General features: G+C 42.6%; 2 protein-coding genes across 3 annotated transcripts; both read right to left on the reverse strand.

Moving 5' to 3' along the window:
- Positions 1-43: 43 nt before the first annotated feature.
- aanat2 (arylalkylamine N-acetyltransferase 2) lies at positions 44-3,180 on the reverse strand. Of its 2 annotated transcripts, XM_076266955.1 has the most exons (4): positions 3,171-3,180; positions 1,902-2,054; positions 1,015-1,169; positions 44-349 (listed from the first exon to the last, which is right to left on the reverse strand). In XM_076266955.1, exons 1-4 carry the CDS (start codon positions 3,178-3,180, stop codon positions 44-46), a joined length of 624 nt encoding a protein of 207 aa, XP_076123070.1. The 2 variants fall into 2 exon arrangements, with proteins under 2 accessions (XP_076123070.1, XP_076123069.1); XM_076266954.1 differs by lacking the exon at positions 3,171-3,180 and having other exon boundaries at positions 1,902-2,067.
- A 4,794-nt stretch (positions 3,181-7,974) lies between these two features.
- LOC143103152 (forkhead box protein J1-B-like) lies at positions 7,975-10,548 on the reverse strand. The gene is made up of 3 exons (XM_076266956.1): positions 10,393-10,548; positions 9,688-10,247; positions 7,975-9,267 (listed from the first exon to the last, which is right to left on the reverse strand). The coding sequence occupies exons 2-3, from the start codon at positions 10,231-10,233 to the stop codon at positions 8,500-8,502; spliced, it is 1,314 nt and encodes a 437-aa protein (XP_076123071.1). The 5' UTR covers positions 10,234-10,247; positions 10,393-10,548; the 3' UTR covers positions 7,975-8,499.
- Positions 10,549-12,382: the final 1,834 nt, after the last annotated feature.

Genomic DNA, 12,382 nt, shown 5'->3' on the forward strand with positions numbered 1-12,382 from the left:
AGCAGGGGGCGCCCTCCGGTCCTGTCCAGCCCATGCGTGGCTCTCAGCAGCCGCTGTTTCGCCGCGCGTAGGCCAGGCCTCTCAGCTGGTACTCCATCTCGCGGAAGGAGAGGGTCCCAACAGCGATGGCTGACGTGCCCTTGTCCTTGAAGCCGGCCTTGAGGTAGAAGGGCACCAGGAACTCCTCGCAGATGAGCAGTGCCCGGTGCAGGCCAGGCAGACAGCGGAGGTACTGCAGGTAGCGCCACAGCAGCACGGAGCCCTTGCCCTGCTGCCGGCAGTGGCGGTGCACAGACAGCACGTGGATGTGGACGGTCGGACTATCGGGGACATGAGTTGTCATGGCCTCCTGGGTCACAGAAAAAGAGAAGACTTGATGAAGAGGGCTAGACATACATAGTTAACATTCTCTAGAAGTCCTTTTTGCAACAAGGATAAATGTATACACAATAGGGTGAATGAGAACAGTGAGTGATCTCAGGGTCATAGTAGGCCTAGTATTTTGGAGGAGTTTAACTGCTCATTGATTCATAGTAGTAAAGGCAAGGCAAGTGCATGTGTTTATGTCAAATGGAGGCAGACAATTACAGTATGTATGGCATCTATTGTCTGATTTACATTGAGGTTAGGCCTATTTATTCTGACTTTTTTCACTTGCACCATCTTTATCAATCAAATAAACAATCATGGCTAGAATAGATAACTATCCCTTGTAGTTAGAAGTCAGAACTGCCACACAGAAAACCCTCTGATTGGAATTGCGCTGTGTGATTAATAGTCTTTGCTCTACACGATCCTTTATTTTGGATGATGGGAGTAATCTCTCAGTTGTCAGATGGTGGCCTACGAGTGTGTGACTGTGAGACTGTTGTAGTGTGATGGTGCTCTCAGATCCCATCTGTGCAAATGTCTTGAACTACTGCAGATAACTCATGTATTAGCTTCACAGCCATTTGCTTTTGGTTGATATGAGTGATAATAACTGTGACCTGTGTCATATGAGACTGTTCTCACCTGAGCGAGCTTCTCCTTGCCCCAGCCTGAACCGATGATGAAGGCCACGAGCTGTCCCTCCTCGAACCAGCCGAGCGAGAGCTCCGGACACTGGCTAAGGAATACGAGCACCTCGTCCAGAGTGAGTGGACACTCGCCGGACACAGACACAAACGCTGTTGTGATGGGACACAAACAGGAAGCTTAGTTAGTTTAGCTGAGTCACAATTAAAATGCCGGATTACGGACATGTTTACTGAGTTTGGCAGACCCCCATCCTGATAATCCTGATTAGTTTGATAGTAAACCGACACCATTCCACAATCACCTACATTTGTAGCCTATTCAGATTGAAAATGGCTAAAAGAAATACTTTACTTAAATGTCATCTGACTGTCCTAAGTGTGCTGGAAACACACCATAGTTAATGTCATAGCCTACATAGGCTATCATTTATAATTATATTTAATCATTATCTTATTTAGCCTACTGTAATTCGTATTTAATGGTAATCATCAGTAGGCTAATTGGCTATTTGTCACACAAAGAATGTGAGATCATGTCATAACATCCTCTGCACAAAGGAAATCTACGATATCAATGGCATGTTTCTATGTTTTGGTTATGGTTATGGGATTTGGCAGACGCCTTTGTCCAAAGCGACACATACATACAAAAAACAACATAATATTTAAAATTTAACAGGGAACAGATTAGAATGTTGGTCAAACTATAATATATCAATAATATAAAAACAATGACATAGAGTTTTCTAACAACTTGAAACAAAGTGTAAAATTAGTTATTGTAGTTCCAAGAGCTTGTTATACAATTATCCAAATATCCAGTTTCAACTACTGACACAGTCTTCCTATCATAGACAGAAACATTCTTCTTTTTTTGCGTACCTTCTCTCTCAATCTCGAACACACTGATGGCATCTTGAGGGGTCAGGTTGCGGAACTCGCTGGCAGGTAGTGTGTGCCGTCGCTGCCGTCTGGGGTTGGACACACCGATGGGCGTCTTCAGGAAGAACGGTTTGAGGAAGGGTGAGCTACAGACTTTCGGAGCCATGACCAGGAACGTGCAAAAGAGCTGAACCAAAGGCTGCTTCACCTACCAACGTACCCCTCCTGCTTCCTCTGTTGGGACCCTTACTCTTACTCTACAGACTGGTCCTGTCTTAGTCCCTGGACGATGCCTCCTGCCTTCACAGCTTCTTTCTTATACAGGCTATAAGAACATGCGCAAGCCAACACTTTGCTCCTCTGAACCAACCAAACCAGATGACTGACTCACCTCTTTTTGGTTGTATTTTTCACCCTGTCACCTCTCTCTCTGTTTCTCTGTCTATCTCTCTCTGTCTCTCTGTCTTTCTGTCTTTCTCGCTCTGTCTTTTCCTTCCCTCTCCTCCTTGTGCTTTTATCTCCGGTCTCTCTCAGTATGCAGCTCAGACACAGTGGCCTTTATTGGCCCTCCTGTGGATCTCTTAATGGGGCCCAGCCCAGTAGGGATGACCGCAGCGTGCACGTGGCATCTCACGCGAGCCAAATCTCCTGGGGTGGCAAGTAACCACTTCGCCCCTCTAATACCACATTACATCAAATACAGTGTGCCGAGAGTGCTTACCCTGACAAGGCTTCTAAGCTGAAGGCTACACCACCGGCCAAATGTTCTCTAATTAATGACTTTAAAAATAATTTGATTTTATTGCCTCAGAATCACTTGATTCCTGTAAGGTATTCAGTGACCACAAAAATCGTTTCATAATTCAGTTTCCCCATTTCAACACTTGGGTGAAATCCGCCATGTATGTTTTTGTAGTGTGTACTGTGCACATGTGTTTGTCTGTGTGTGTGTGAGAGAGAGAGAGAGAGAGAGAGAGAGAGAGAGAGAAAGAGAGAAAGAAAAAAAGAGAAAGAGAGAGGTAGTAAGAGAGAGTGAGAGAGATTAGTGGATTTCTCTCTGGCTGATTTTTATAGCACAAACCGCCCTGGTCCAAGTTCTGATTAAATGAGGATGCTGGCACTTTCCCACAGTCTTTGTCTTGATTAGGCTTTTATTTATCTCTCTGGCCTGGAAAAGGTCACATTGCATTGCTTTGTTAAGGAGTTCTCCTCCTTAGGAATAAAATGAAATGAAAAAAAATTGGTAGAAACTTTTATTGATTTAATCACTCACCGACATTTCTATGATTTATACCTATTCATATATATTTACATTAACACAATCATTACCCCTTACTTGTATCTGTTTCGAACTGTTGTCAACTTGTTCATTGTCTGTATATTTCAGGTCAAATGGAAATGACTTCCACGCCATTGGATAGCACATTAACTGGCTCTACATGTGATCTTCCACACACACTTTCACTGCTCTAAGGACATCTGTTTGGCCCTCCCACCATACTCACCACAGTCACAGCAGAGAGATCACAGATGATGGCATGGGGTTAATTAAGGGGGCAGGAGCTAAACATTCTCAGGTTTGTGTGTTGCCACCATGACGTGGGCGAAGACGAGAGTGCCTTCTGCTGGTGTCCGGTGCTTGCGTCATCAGAAGCGGCAGGCAATCAATCAGTCACCGATGAGTGAGATAGGGGGGGTCCAGCTTTCGGCGTGAGTGTCAGTGTAGCAGCATCTATCTCATCATCTCCCTTCTTGTTTAAGGGGATGACTTGACCCATCTTCTGCAGCACAAAACCTGCTCCTCTAATCCCTCCAGCTGGCTTTTCTCCTCTGTTCCCTCAGCCTTGCTCCTCTCCCCCCAGGTATCTGCCAGAGGCAAGCAAGCAGCTAAGTCTCTCAGGTGCAGGCAATCCGTTCAGGGCTACTTATTAGAACCTATCTAAGCACAGAGGAGGCTGGAAAACATGTTTTGATATGGAGGCTGACTGACGCAAGGCTTATTCCTGCACTGGAATCATGCACAAGCAGAAATAGGAATTTACCTGATGAAGGTCTAAGACCGAAACGTTGTAATTTCTAATAAATAATTGCTTGAGGAATGGTCAGTGTGCGGGATTCTTTCTAAGCTGATCTTCGACCTTTGGTCATATCCAATGCACCTGCCCTACAAAAGAGGTGTGCAAAAAGCCTTCCTACGTTGCTCTGATATAGTAAATTACTCTATACTGTGTGCAGTTTGAACGCTAAATGAATGTATACTGTACCTGAAATACTTACTTATTTAAAAGTTCATCAATATATTGTCATATTTCATACATCTGATTCCTTACTAGGTCAACTTCTCACATCACATCAAGGTAGATCTGTTGTGATAATCTATTTACGGTCTATCTATTTGTAGCTTCTTAAGCATGGTCCTCCACACACTATGTTAAGTATATCATTACTTAATCAATATATCTCTAATTACTCAGTCATCATTAGATGTTTGAGATGACCCCTATCTGATACCCAGCTTACCAACTGACCTGTCTGGCAGAGATACAAAAGTGGTGCCAGTGCCAGCTCAGGATCCAACTGGCTTAGAGGCTGACAGCTGGGCAGCCACTCTTTTATGTGTGTGCGGGGTCGTGACACTGGAGTGGAGACACCTTAACAGGCTGTCCAGCTGATCTGATCTGACCGTCTGAGAGTGATGTGGCCAAGCGCAGCAAAAAATAAATTCTTAGCTTAAAGATTGCTTAAAAGATAAAGTACATCAAAATATTTTAAAGACATAAGAATACTAAGAATACAGAGAGCATCTGATGAACAGGAATTTTAAAAATGTATTTTCTTCCTCCACATTTCATCACAGTGTCTCTGTGTATCTGTACAACCAGACGGCAAGGGGGCAGGTAGTGAGTAAGACGGCAACAAGTGTGACCTCTTCCACCAATTTAGCAGGATATCATGTATATTAGCAACAACAAACCCTCTGTGAATCCATCTTGACATTCCTCACCACTATCATTTAAAAATTTGGCTTGTGAAAAAGATGTGAGCAGCCAATACCTTTTGCTACAGTTTGGAGTGGGGTGAAAAATATGGATGGAGACAAAATGCATGCAACTGAAATGTAGGCTCGTTCTTTCTAATGAGATTGCAATAGATTACAATGAGTACTGTGCCATGAGTTTTGAATATTTGAATATGTATATGTTTAAGTAGTACAATGGAATGCTTATAGCTATAATTACAGACATTGCTGCAAAGAAATGCACAATAACCAGAGTACCAGACAGGACATGAAAGTCTTTTTCTGATCCAAATAACTGTTTTACTGCAATATTACCACTAGGGGACAGTGCACCCAGTCATAACCCATGACAATGTGTGCATAGGTGGATACAGTACCTTTTACATAGACATGTGAACATGAATGCAAACACAATAAACAAGACAGAGATTTATTAAGGCCATGTTTATATACACATACAAATGACAAAACCACATGGAGGTTTGCCTCTCTCTGAGATCTGTTAGGCCAAACGAGAAGCCCAACCTTGTGTCTGTTCCTTTGCAGCACCCTAATGCAGCTGTCTTCTGTCGGCCCATGGGACGGCAGGGCAACTCCACACATGACACACAGGCCAGAGAAAGTCATGTTCCGGAGGAGCGGGTAAAACAGGGGAAGGCTTCACAAATCATGGTATTTGTGGAAAAATCTTAACATTTAAATGTCTATTGGAGATAGCAATATAGTGAATATTGGGATGCATGCATGTATGTGCAAATGTGTGTGTGTGTGTTATAGATCTTCCCACTAACTCAGCAGAATATTTGTGAAGAGCTTCTACAGTACCTGTCTCTCATTGTGTGTGTGTGCCAGTCATCTGTAGTGTGAGAGCCCCTGGGCTCTGTGTTTCACACTCCTCTACCATATTATGCACACACACACACACACACTGCAGCCACCACACAGATGTAGGCCAGAAACGCAGCCTTCCGGGACAGGTGCATCCCCAGCAGACTCCATCTATTTTAATGAATCCCTCCGAGTTCCCCTCACAAGACGGCACACTGTTTTCCTGCTCGTGCTGCTGTCAGGTGTTGTGCTACTCTCTCTGCTCTGTTCTGTGTATGTGAGAGAGACATCTCAGGTACTCTGCTTATATGATCTCCCCTTACCCTCTGGTGACATACCTTTAAAAAAGCTGTTTAAAAATGCTTACCACAATCAAGGAATAACAAACAACAATAACAGCTAGCAGGTAGACTGACAATATTGTGCATGTGCTTGAATATACAGTTTAGCCTAGAAATCTAGACGCACCCTAGCGGCAGCAAATTAAATTTGCTGCCAGGGCTAGTCTAGCAACTCTCCGTTGGCTTGTGAGCTCAAAAAATTAAACTTCTATCAGGCCAATCAAATCGTGTATGGAGTCGTTAGTCGTTATAGAGTATAGAGTTGCAACGGTTTGGCTGAAATTCCCTGCTACTTGAAAACAAATAAGATGGATGTTGCTGTTGGCGAACAGTGTGACACGAGTTAAGCTTTTATTAAGTTGGCAAAAGTTTGAACTAGCCAACTAGCTCCGCTGGTGGGAAACGCATGGGACTCATAGCGCTGTCCTATTACGTGCAGAGGGAATTTGAAAGACAACCGATTATCCCGCCCCTCGGACTGAGCACTGCGAACGGTGAGTGCCCAGAACCTACATTTTAATGTGGGTCTGGCTCATCAGGCCTCAGTTGGCACAAAAGGTAAAAAATTGTATTTCTGGATATATTTCCAATTAGACATCTAACTATGCAGGTACTGCTATTACTCATTGCTGATTTCTAGGCCTTGCTTAGAGGCATGGTCGGAACCTTTTTTTGTTATCAATAATGAATAATGAAAGTTCTCAAAGCCCCAGGGACAAATGCCCCATATCAGTTTACATGACATAAGCTGAAACCATCATCAGCCTGGCCACCTGTATTTTCCCAATTTGAGAAATAAACATTGTAATAGCATTGCAATGTTAAATGAGCCCAGTCAAAACCAACTGACCAAGTTAAATGAGCTCAGTCAAAATTCAAACATGACATGAGATATTCTTATTCCCTTGTAAATATACATGGCATTGTGTCCTCCGTCTCAAGTCAATTAACCACCACCTACTGGTCAGCCTTCTATTCAAAGCATTATTCCAAACATTTGTAATGGCCAGAATCTAGCATGCAAGAAGTTTGTCAGTTGTATTGGAAGTAAATAATAATGGCACATGTATAAGAGTACACTGTATCTGAAATGGGTGCAATCAGTGACTAGAAACCTGAGCAGAACCTGACTGTGCTGGGCTTGACAGAGATGCAACTCTTTCCAAGTTAAGATGGTGGACAGTTAAGCTGTCAGTCGGGAAGCCAGATGCAGAAAGTTAATCATATAAAGTGCACCTATCCATTATTACATGTCAAGACAAGAGTTATGCAGCTATCATTAGTGTGTGGCAGGAAGAACAGGAATAGACCAAGTGGATATACAAAGACATGTGAATTAAATCATGGCTCCTTCAGTATATCCTTGTTATATAAAGCGATTCATTATGTCTACTATATATACTGCTCAAAAAAAATAAGGGAACACTTCAATCATACACTGGATCGGTACTCTGACAAAGTAAAACTTTTGAGGCGAGTGTTTTATTTTGCAAGAAGTGTCAGGGATTCTGTGAATGTAGTTTGAGAATGGAGAAAAGGGTGGAAGGTTTAAAAAAAATGTGTTTTAACAATTGTGGAAAACTCTTAAGTGTTCCCTTATTTGTTTTTTTTTAGCAGTACACTGTAAACAAGGAAAGACCTTGTAGCACATGTAGCACATTTTAAACGGTCCACTTCCTGAACCTGTCTAACAATGATATGTCTAGCAAAATTATTTGTTTATTCATGCAAGCATCACAGCAGATATTTGATAACTTGAATTTTTTTTATAGAATGAGATCACAACAGCAAACATCCAGTGTTGCCATACTGCATCCAAAAACTGATGCTTTTCAGAATATTTATCATTTTAGACACCTGCTATCTTTCTATTTACATTCCCATCCATCTTCCACAAAAAAATGTAATAACAAAAAAAGCAAAAGACAACAAATAAATGTATGAAGAGTGCTGAAGACGAGGTGTTTGTTGTTCTTATACAAATACTGAACATTGATAAACATCTTAAATATTTGTATCATCCCTTCAAAAAGAAATAACTAGGGGATGCAGATTCTCATTTTGAAAAACGTTTAACCTGAAACTTCTAACCATACAATTTAAACACTCTTGAAAACACACAATCTACAATTTTGGACTGTGTGGTTCTCAATGGGCTTTGCAAAACTTCACTGCCATATAGTCCTGTGATGCTCTCTCATGTTTCCCCGAAGAGGATACATGGCTATAGATCAACAATTCCTCACCCTTCATGAGTTCCTTTTTTGTATTACTCAGTTAATTAATAAATTAACCAATTAATTGATTAGATAATTGCTTAATTGATTCGTTGAGAATCTTAACTAATTCATTAAGCAAAAACCTGTGCAAAAAAGTCCTGCTGAGGTGGTGTTGACTCGGTGAGAGAGGTTTACATATGTAGGTAAGGCTCCATCCTGTCCCAGGACTGCATCTCGTAGAAGAAGCCATCACAGACGCCGACCCCGTTATCCACTGACACGGGCACAGCCTGGACCTCCTCTCGCAGACAGTCCCAGGCGTACGACTGCTGATCCGAGAACATGGTGAGCTCCTCGTAGTACTGTGGGGGAGTGACGGACAGGTGCACGCCGTGAATCTGCTGCGAGTAACCCCCTGGACATTCGGTTGGGCCGCCAACTGCGCTCACCTCCACGAACCTGGGGGTCAGGGGCTCTGGACCGGTCACACACCAGTTCCCACGGCCCGCGATGTGCCAACCTGGCTGGAGATCCTCCATTTCTTTGCTCAGCGAGTGCAGAGCGGCACTCAGTTCCAGGTCGTCGAAGGTCTGCCTCCTTCTTTCGTCATCACAGGCATCTGAAGCCCAAGCGTCTGAAGGCGCTCTCATCTGCTGCGCCAGAAGTGGAGACTTCTGAGCCCAGTTCTGGCCGTCGCCAGAATTACGTTGCTTGCATTTCCTGACATACTTCATTCCCCCGTGTAGGGCCTGAATATGTTCCTGAGAATTCTTGAACGCTTTGCTCTGTTTGGGGATACTCTGATAAGTATTTATGCGTTTGCGCTTAAAGATGCCATTGACAAACATGTCTGCATACTGAGGATCAATCTGCCAGAACCCTCCTTTTCCTGGTTCATCTTTCTGCCTTGGTACCTTTCTAAAACACTTGTTGAGGGAGAGATTGTGGCGAATGGAATTCTGCAAAATGAATAGATACATTGGAGAAATGAATGTTTTGCTGGCCAAAGGCATGTCAAAATGTATAGCAATGGTATGGACCCCATACTTTCATATCATGACCTAATTGACATGACATGCTTGACATGCTTTCATATAAGAGACTTTAATATGACATGGAACGCAGGCCTAGACATAACAATAAATTCACACTCTGAAATGTCTGTAGTAATGTCAGTCATATCAATTAAAAAGGCTTGCTCCTTTCACTGATATTGACTGACAAATGTACTGTGAAGTAGGGTAACTACAACAATACTGCTATCTATGTAAAATACCTTACCAATATGCCAATAAAAGGGTGTGGGTTACACTCAAATGTATTGCTTAATGAATCTACAGTACATCATCAGCACCCTAACATCATATCAAGTCCCTCACCTGCCAGCTTGGCTCTGTGTGCCTGTAATAGCAGAAGTTCTCTGTGATCCAATTGTAAATGGCTGAAAGGGTCATTTTGGTTTTCTTGCTGGCTTGCATGGCCATACAGATGAGTGTGGCGTAGGAGTAAGGAGGTTTCACTTTGGAATTTGTCTTGAAGTCAACATTCGAGCTGACGGCCTCTGTGAAGTCGTGATGATCGCCCTGACTTGTCTCCTCCTGCTGGGGTGAACAGCTGTTACCACCTGGGCTGACTGAGATGGTGGATGATGTCAGATACCCAGAGGCTTGTGGTGCACCTGTGGCAGCTGAAGGGCTGACTGAGGAGTATGTGCTTTGAAGTTGTTGGTGCAGCAGGTGCTCTGGGTGACATCTGGAGCCAGGGAGACTCTGCGGGTTAGCACTGGGAATGGAAAAACCTTGAAGCCACTGCAGACTAGTGAGGCTATCGTCCTGTCCTGATGTGGCATTCTCTTCCTTCTGGTGGAGCATCATCCATTTCCTCTTGAACTTGGTAGCCATGTCCTGACAGCCTTGCACTGGCATTCTGTAACACCACACTATGTGAAAAGCAAATTGGTTAGGTTTTTATCACAAATAGTATTGAATGAGCAGTGACATATTTTTAATATGATGTTATATATCAGCAACCAAAATAAATAAATAAAAACAACGATAACAAGAAAAAAAACTGGGTAAACTTACCTTTTTTGTAGCTAACGTTAGCTACCTGTAGTCTTTAACAGTGGCTAAACTGCTCGAAGATGTTAGCCTTGGATCTTGGTAACAGTTCACCTTATATTTGAATAAGAGTTGGTTGGTGTCCTGTTGGAACTTATATATTGAATTATTTTGTTCTTTCTGTTCTGGAACAAGACAACAACTAAACAAAACTGCTGACGGTCGCCTGTGGAAAACAATGACAGCTAGAGAGCTCTTGAAACAGAACGCCAGGTCTCGATTGGCTCCTAGGCAACCAGGTTTCGTCTCGCAACCCAACTTCCTGCGAGTTCGAAGCCGAAGGGTTTGTAAATAAACGAATGATGACTTTGCAACGCTTCACTGCGAGTAACTTAATACTCACAAGAAGTCCAATGTTAACCTAAAACTCTTTGGCTAAGAATGAACGCTTAATGAATGATATAGCCTACAACACTCCATCAGCTTTTCAAACAATTTACAAGACATTGTCCTGTAGGCTATGACAGACGCCTAGGGCAGGGATATTATTCAACCAAGTGGGCCAGACTGGGCATACGTAGCTGACATGAATGCTGTCCGAATATCTATCAGATCTCATCTGAACCATAGACTGTATATATACAGTCTATGGTCTGAACTATTAAGTGTATTTGTAAATCGGGACAAAGTAGCCTAGCCTAAGACCTAGCCTACGTTGTCTATGATCGATTTCCATGAGGTATTCAAATTCTGACATGAATGAATTACATAAAAGTAAAAACTAAAAGAAGCTTTAGCTCGCGAGCAGGTTGTCTTAAAGGTAAATGCCGCGCTCTTCCACCTGTCCGTCCTTCCCACACGCGACGGCATCCTTCTGCGACATCTAGTGGTTTGCTTTTGTAAATGAGTAACAGAGCCATATAAAGGTAATATGGCTCTGAGTTAGCCTAGGCTACTTCAGTCACTGACTGTCACAATCCTGGAGAGGCCTCTTCTTAAGATACATCTATAGGCTACAGTGTTTCTCTTTCATAGGACTTGTGAGATTATTCTTTACTGTTTTGTTAGGGAAAAACTCCACCCTCACTCCAAATATTACAATGAAATTGACAGGCTGGTAAGGAAGGCTGGCTCTGTAGTGGGAGCTGAACTGGAGTGCATCACTTCAATATCTGACAAAAGGACCCTAAACAAACTGATCAACATCTTGGACAATGAATGTCATCCGCTCTACAGCACTATCAAAAACCAAAAGAGCTTGATCAGCTGGAGACTTCGCTCACTGCCATGCACAACTGAAAGGCTGAGGAAGTAATTTGTTCCTAGGGCCATTGAACTGTTTAATGCCTCACTAAAGGGAAGAGGAGAGATAGACTTCTCTGCTTAGTCTGAAATAGTTTTTTTATTTTACCTTGTCTACATTACACTTTACTCTCCTATTTGTCTATATTATTTATGCTGGTCTCTAGACCTTACTCTTGCACTGTTGCACTGTTGGACTAATGTTGGACTACTTTTTGCACCTTCACCATGACACTCACTCTCTTGAGCACCTTGCCAGGCACACATAACTAAGGACTATGGTTGGACTACTGTTTGCACCTTCACCATGACACTCACTCCCTTTAGCACCTCACCAGTCCTGGCCCTGTCACTACAAGCGTCTTATGCTTGATCACCCTCAAGCACATTGGACTTTCTTAATTTAACTTATATAGTGTATTTAGTATTTAGTTTGGTTAGTTTTCTTATCTGTCTTATCTTCTACTGTCTTTATTGTACAGTGGAGTTTAGTTATATGTTTATACTTATACTTATGTTTACCATTTCTGCTGTAAGTGCATGTTGTGTGTTATGTCTGTATGCTACTGAGACCCTTGAATTTCCCCTTGAGGATCAATAAAGTATCTATCTATCTATCTATCTATCTATCTATCTAAATGCTCAACAAAAGACAGATTACAGGGCTACATTTAAACTCACAATTCTTCAACCACCTTAACCTAGAAGAGTT

The sequence above is a fragment of the Alosa pseudoharengus genome, unplaced genomic scaffold (assembly GCF_046254945.1).
Source record: "Alosa pseudoharengus isolate Yale_2024_CS ecotype anadromous, Long Island Sound unplaced genomic scaffold, YU_APseudo_1.1 YU_APseudo_1.1_scf_4, whole genome shotgun sequence".
NCBI lineage: Eukaryota > Metazoa > Chordata > Actinopteri > Clupeiformes > Clupeidae > Alosa > Alosa pseudoharengus.

What these genes read in the sequence shown, in the direction of transcription:
- aanat2 (XM_076266954.1), bottom strand. Translation starts at nt 2,067, where the DNA reads ATGGCTCCGAAAGTCTGTAGCTCACCCTTCCTCAAACCGTTCTTCCTG. An exon ending in GTTCGAGATTGAGAGAGAAG is followed by an intron (nt 1,170 to 1,901) that starts GTACGCAAAAAA and finishes CCATCACAACAG; the next exon opens with CGTTTGTGTCTGTGTCCGGC. An exon ending in GCAAGGAGAAGCTCGCTCAG is followed by an intron (nt 350 to 1,014) that starts GTGAGAACAGTC and finishes TCTGTGACCCAG; the next exon opens with GAGGCCATGACAACTCATGT.
- LOC143103152 (XM_076266956.1), bottom strand. Translation starts at nt 10,233, where the DNA reads ATGCCAGTGCAAGGCTGTCAGGACATGGCTACCAAGTTCAAGAGGAAA. An exon ending in ACACAGAGCCAAGCTGGCAG is followed by an intron (nt 9,268 to 9,687) that starts GTGAGGGACTTG and finishes TTCATTTTGCAG; the next exon opens with AATTCCATTCGCCACAATCT.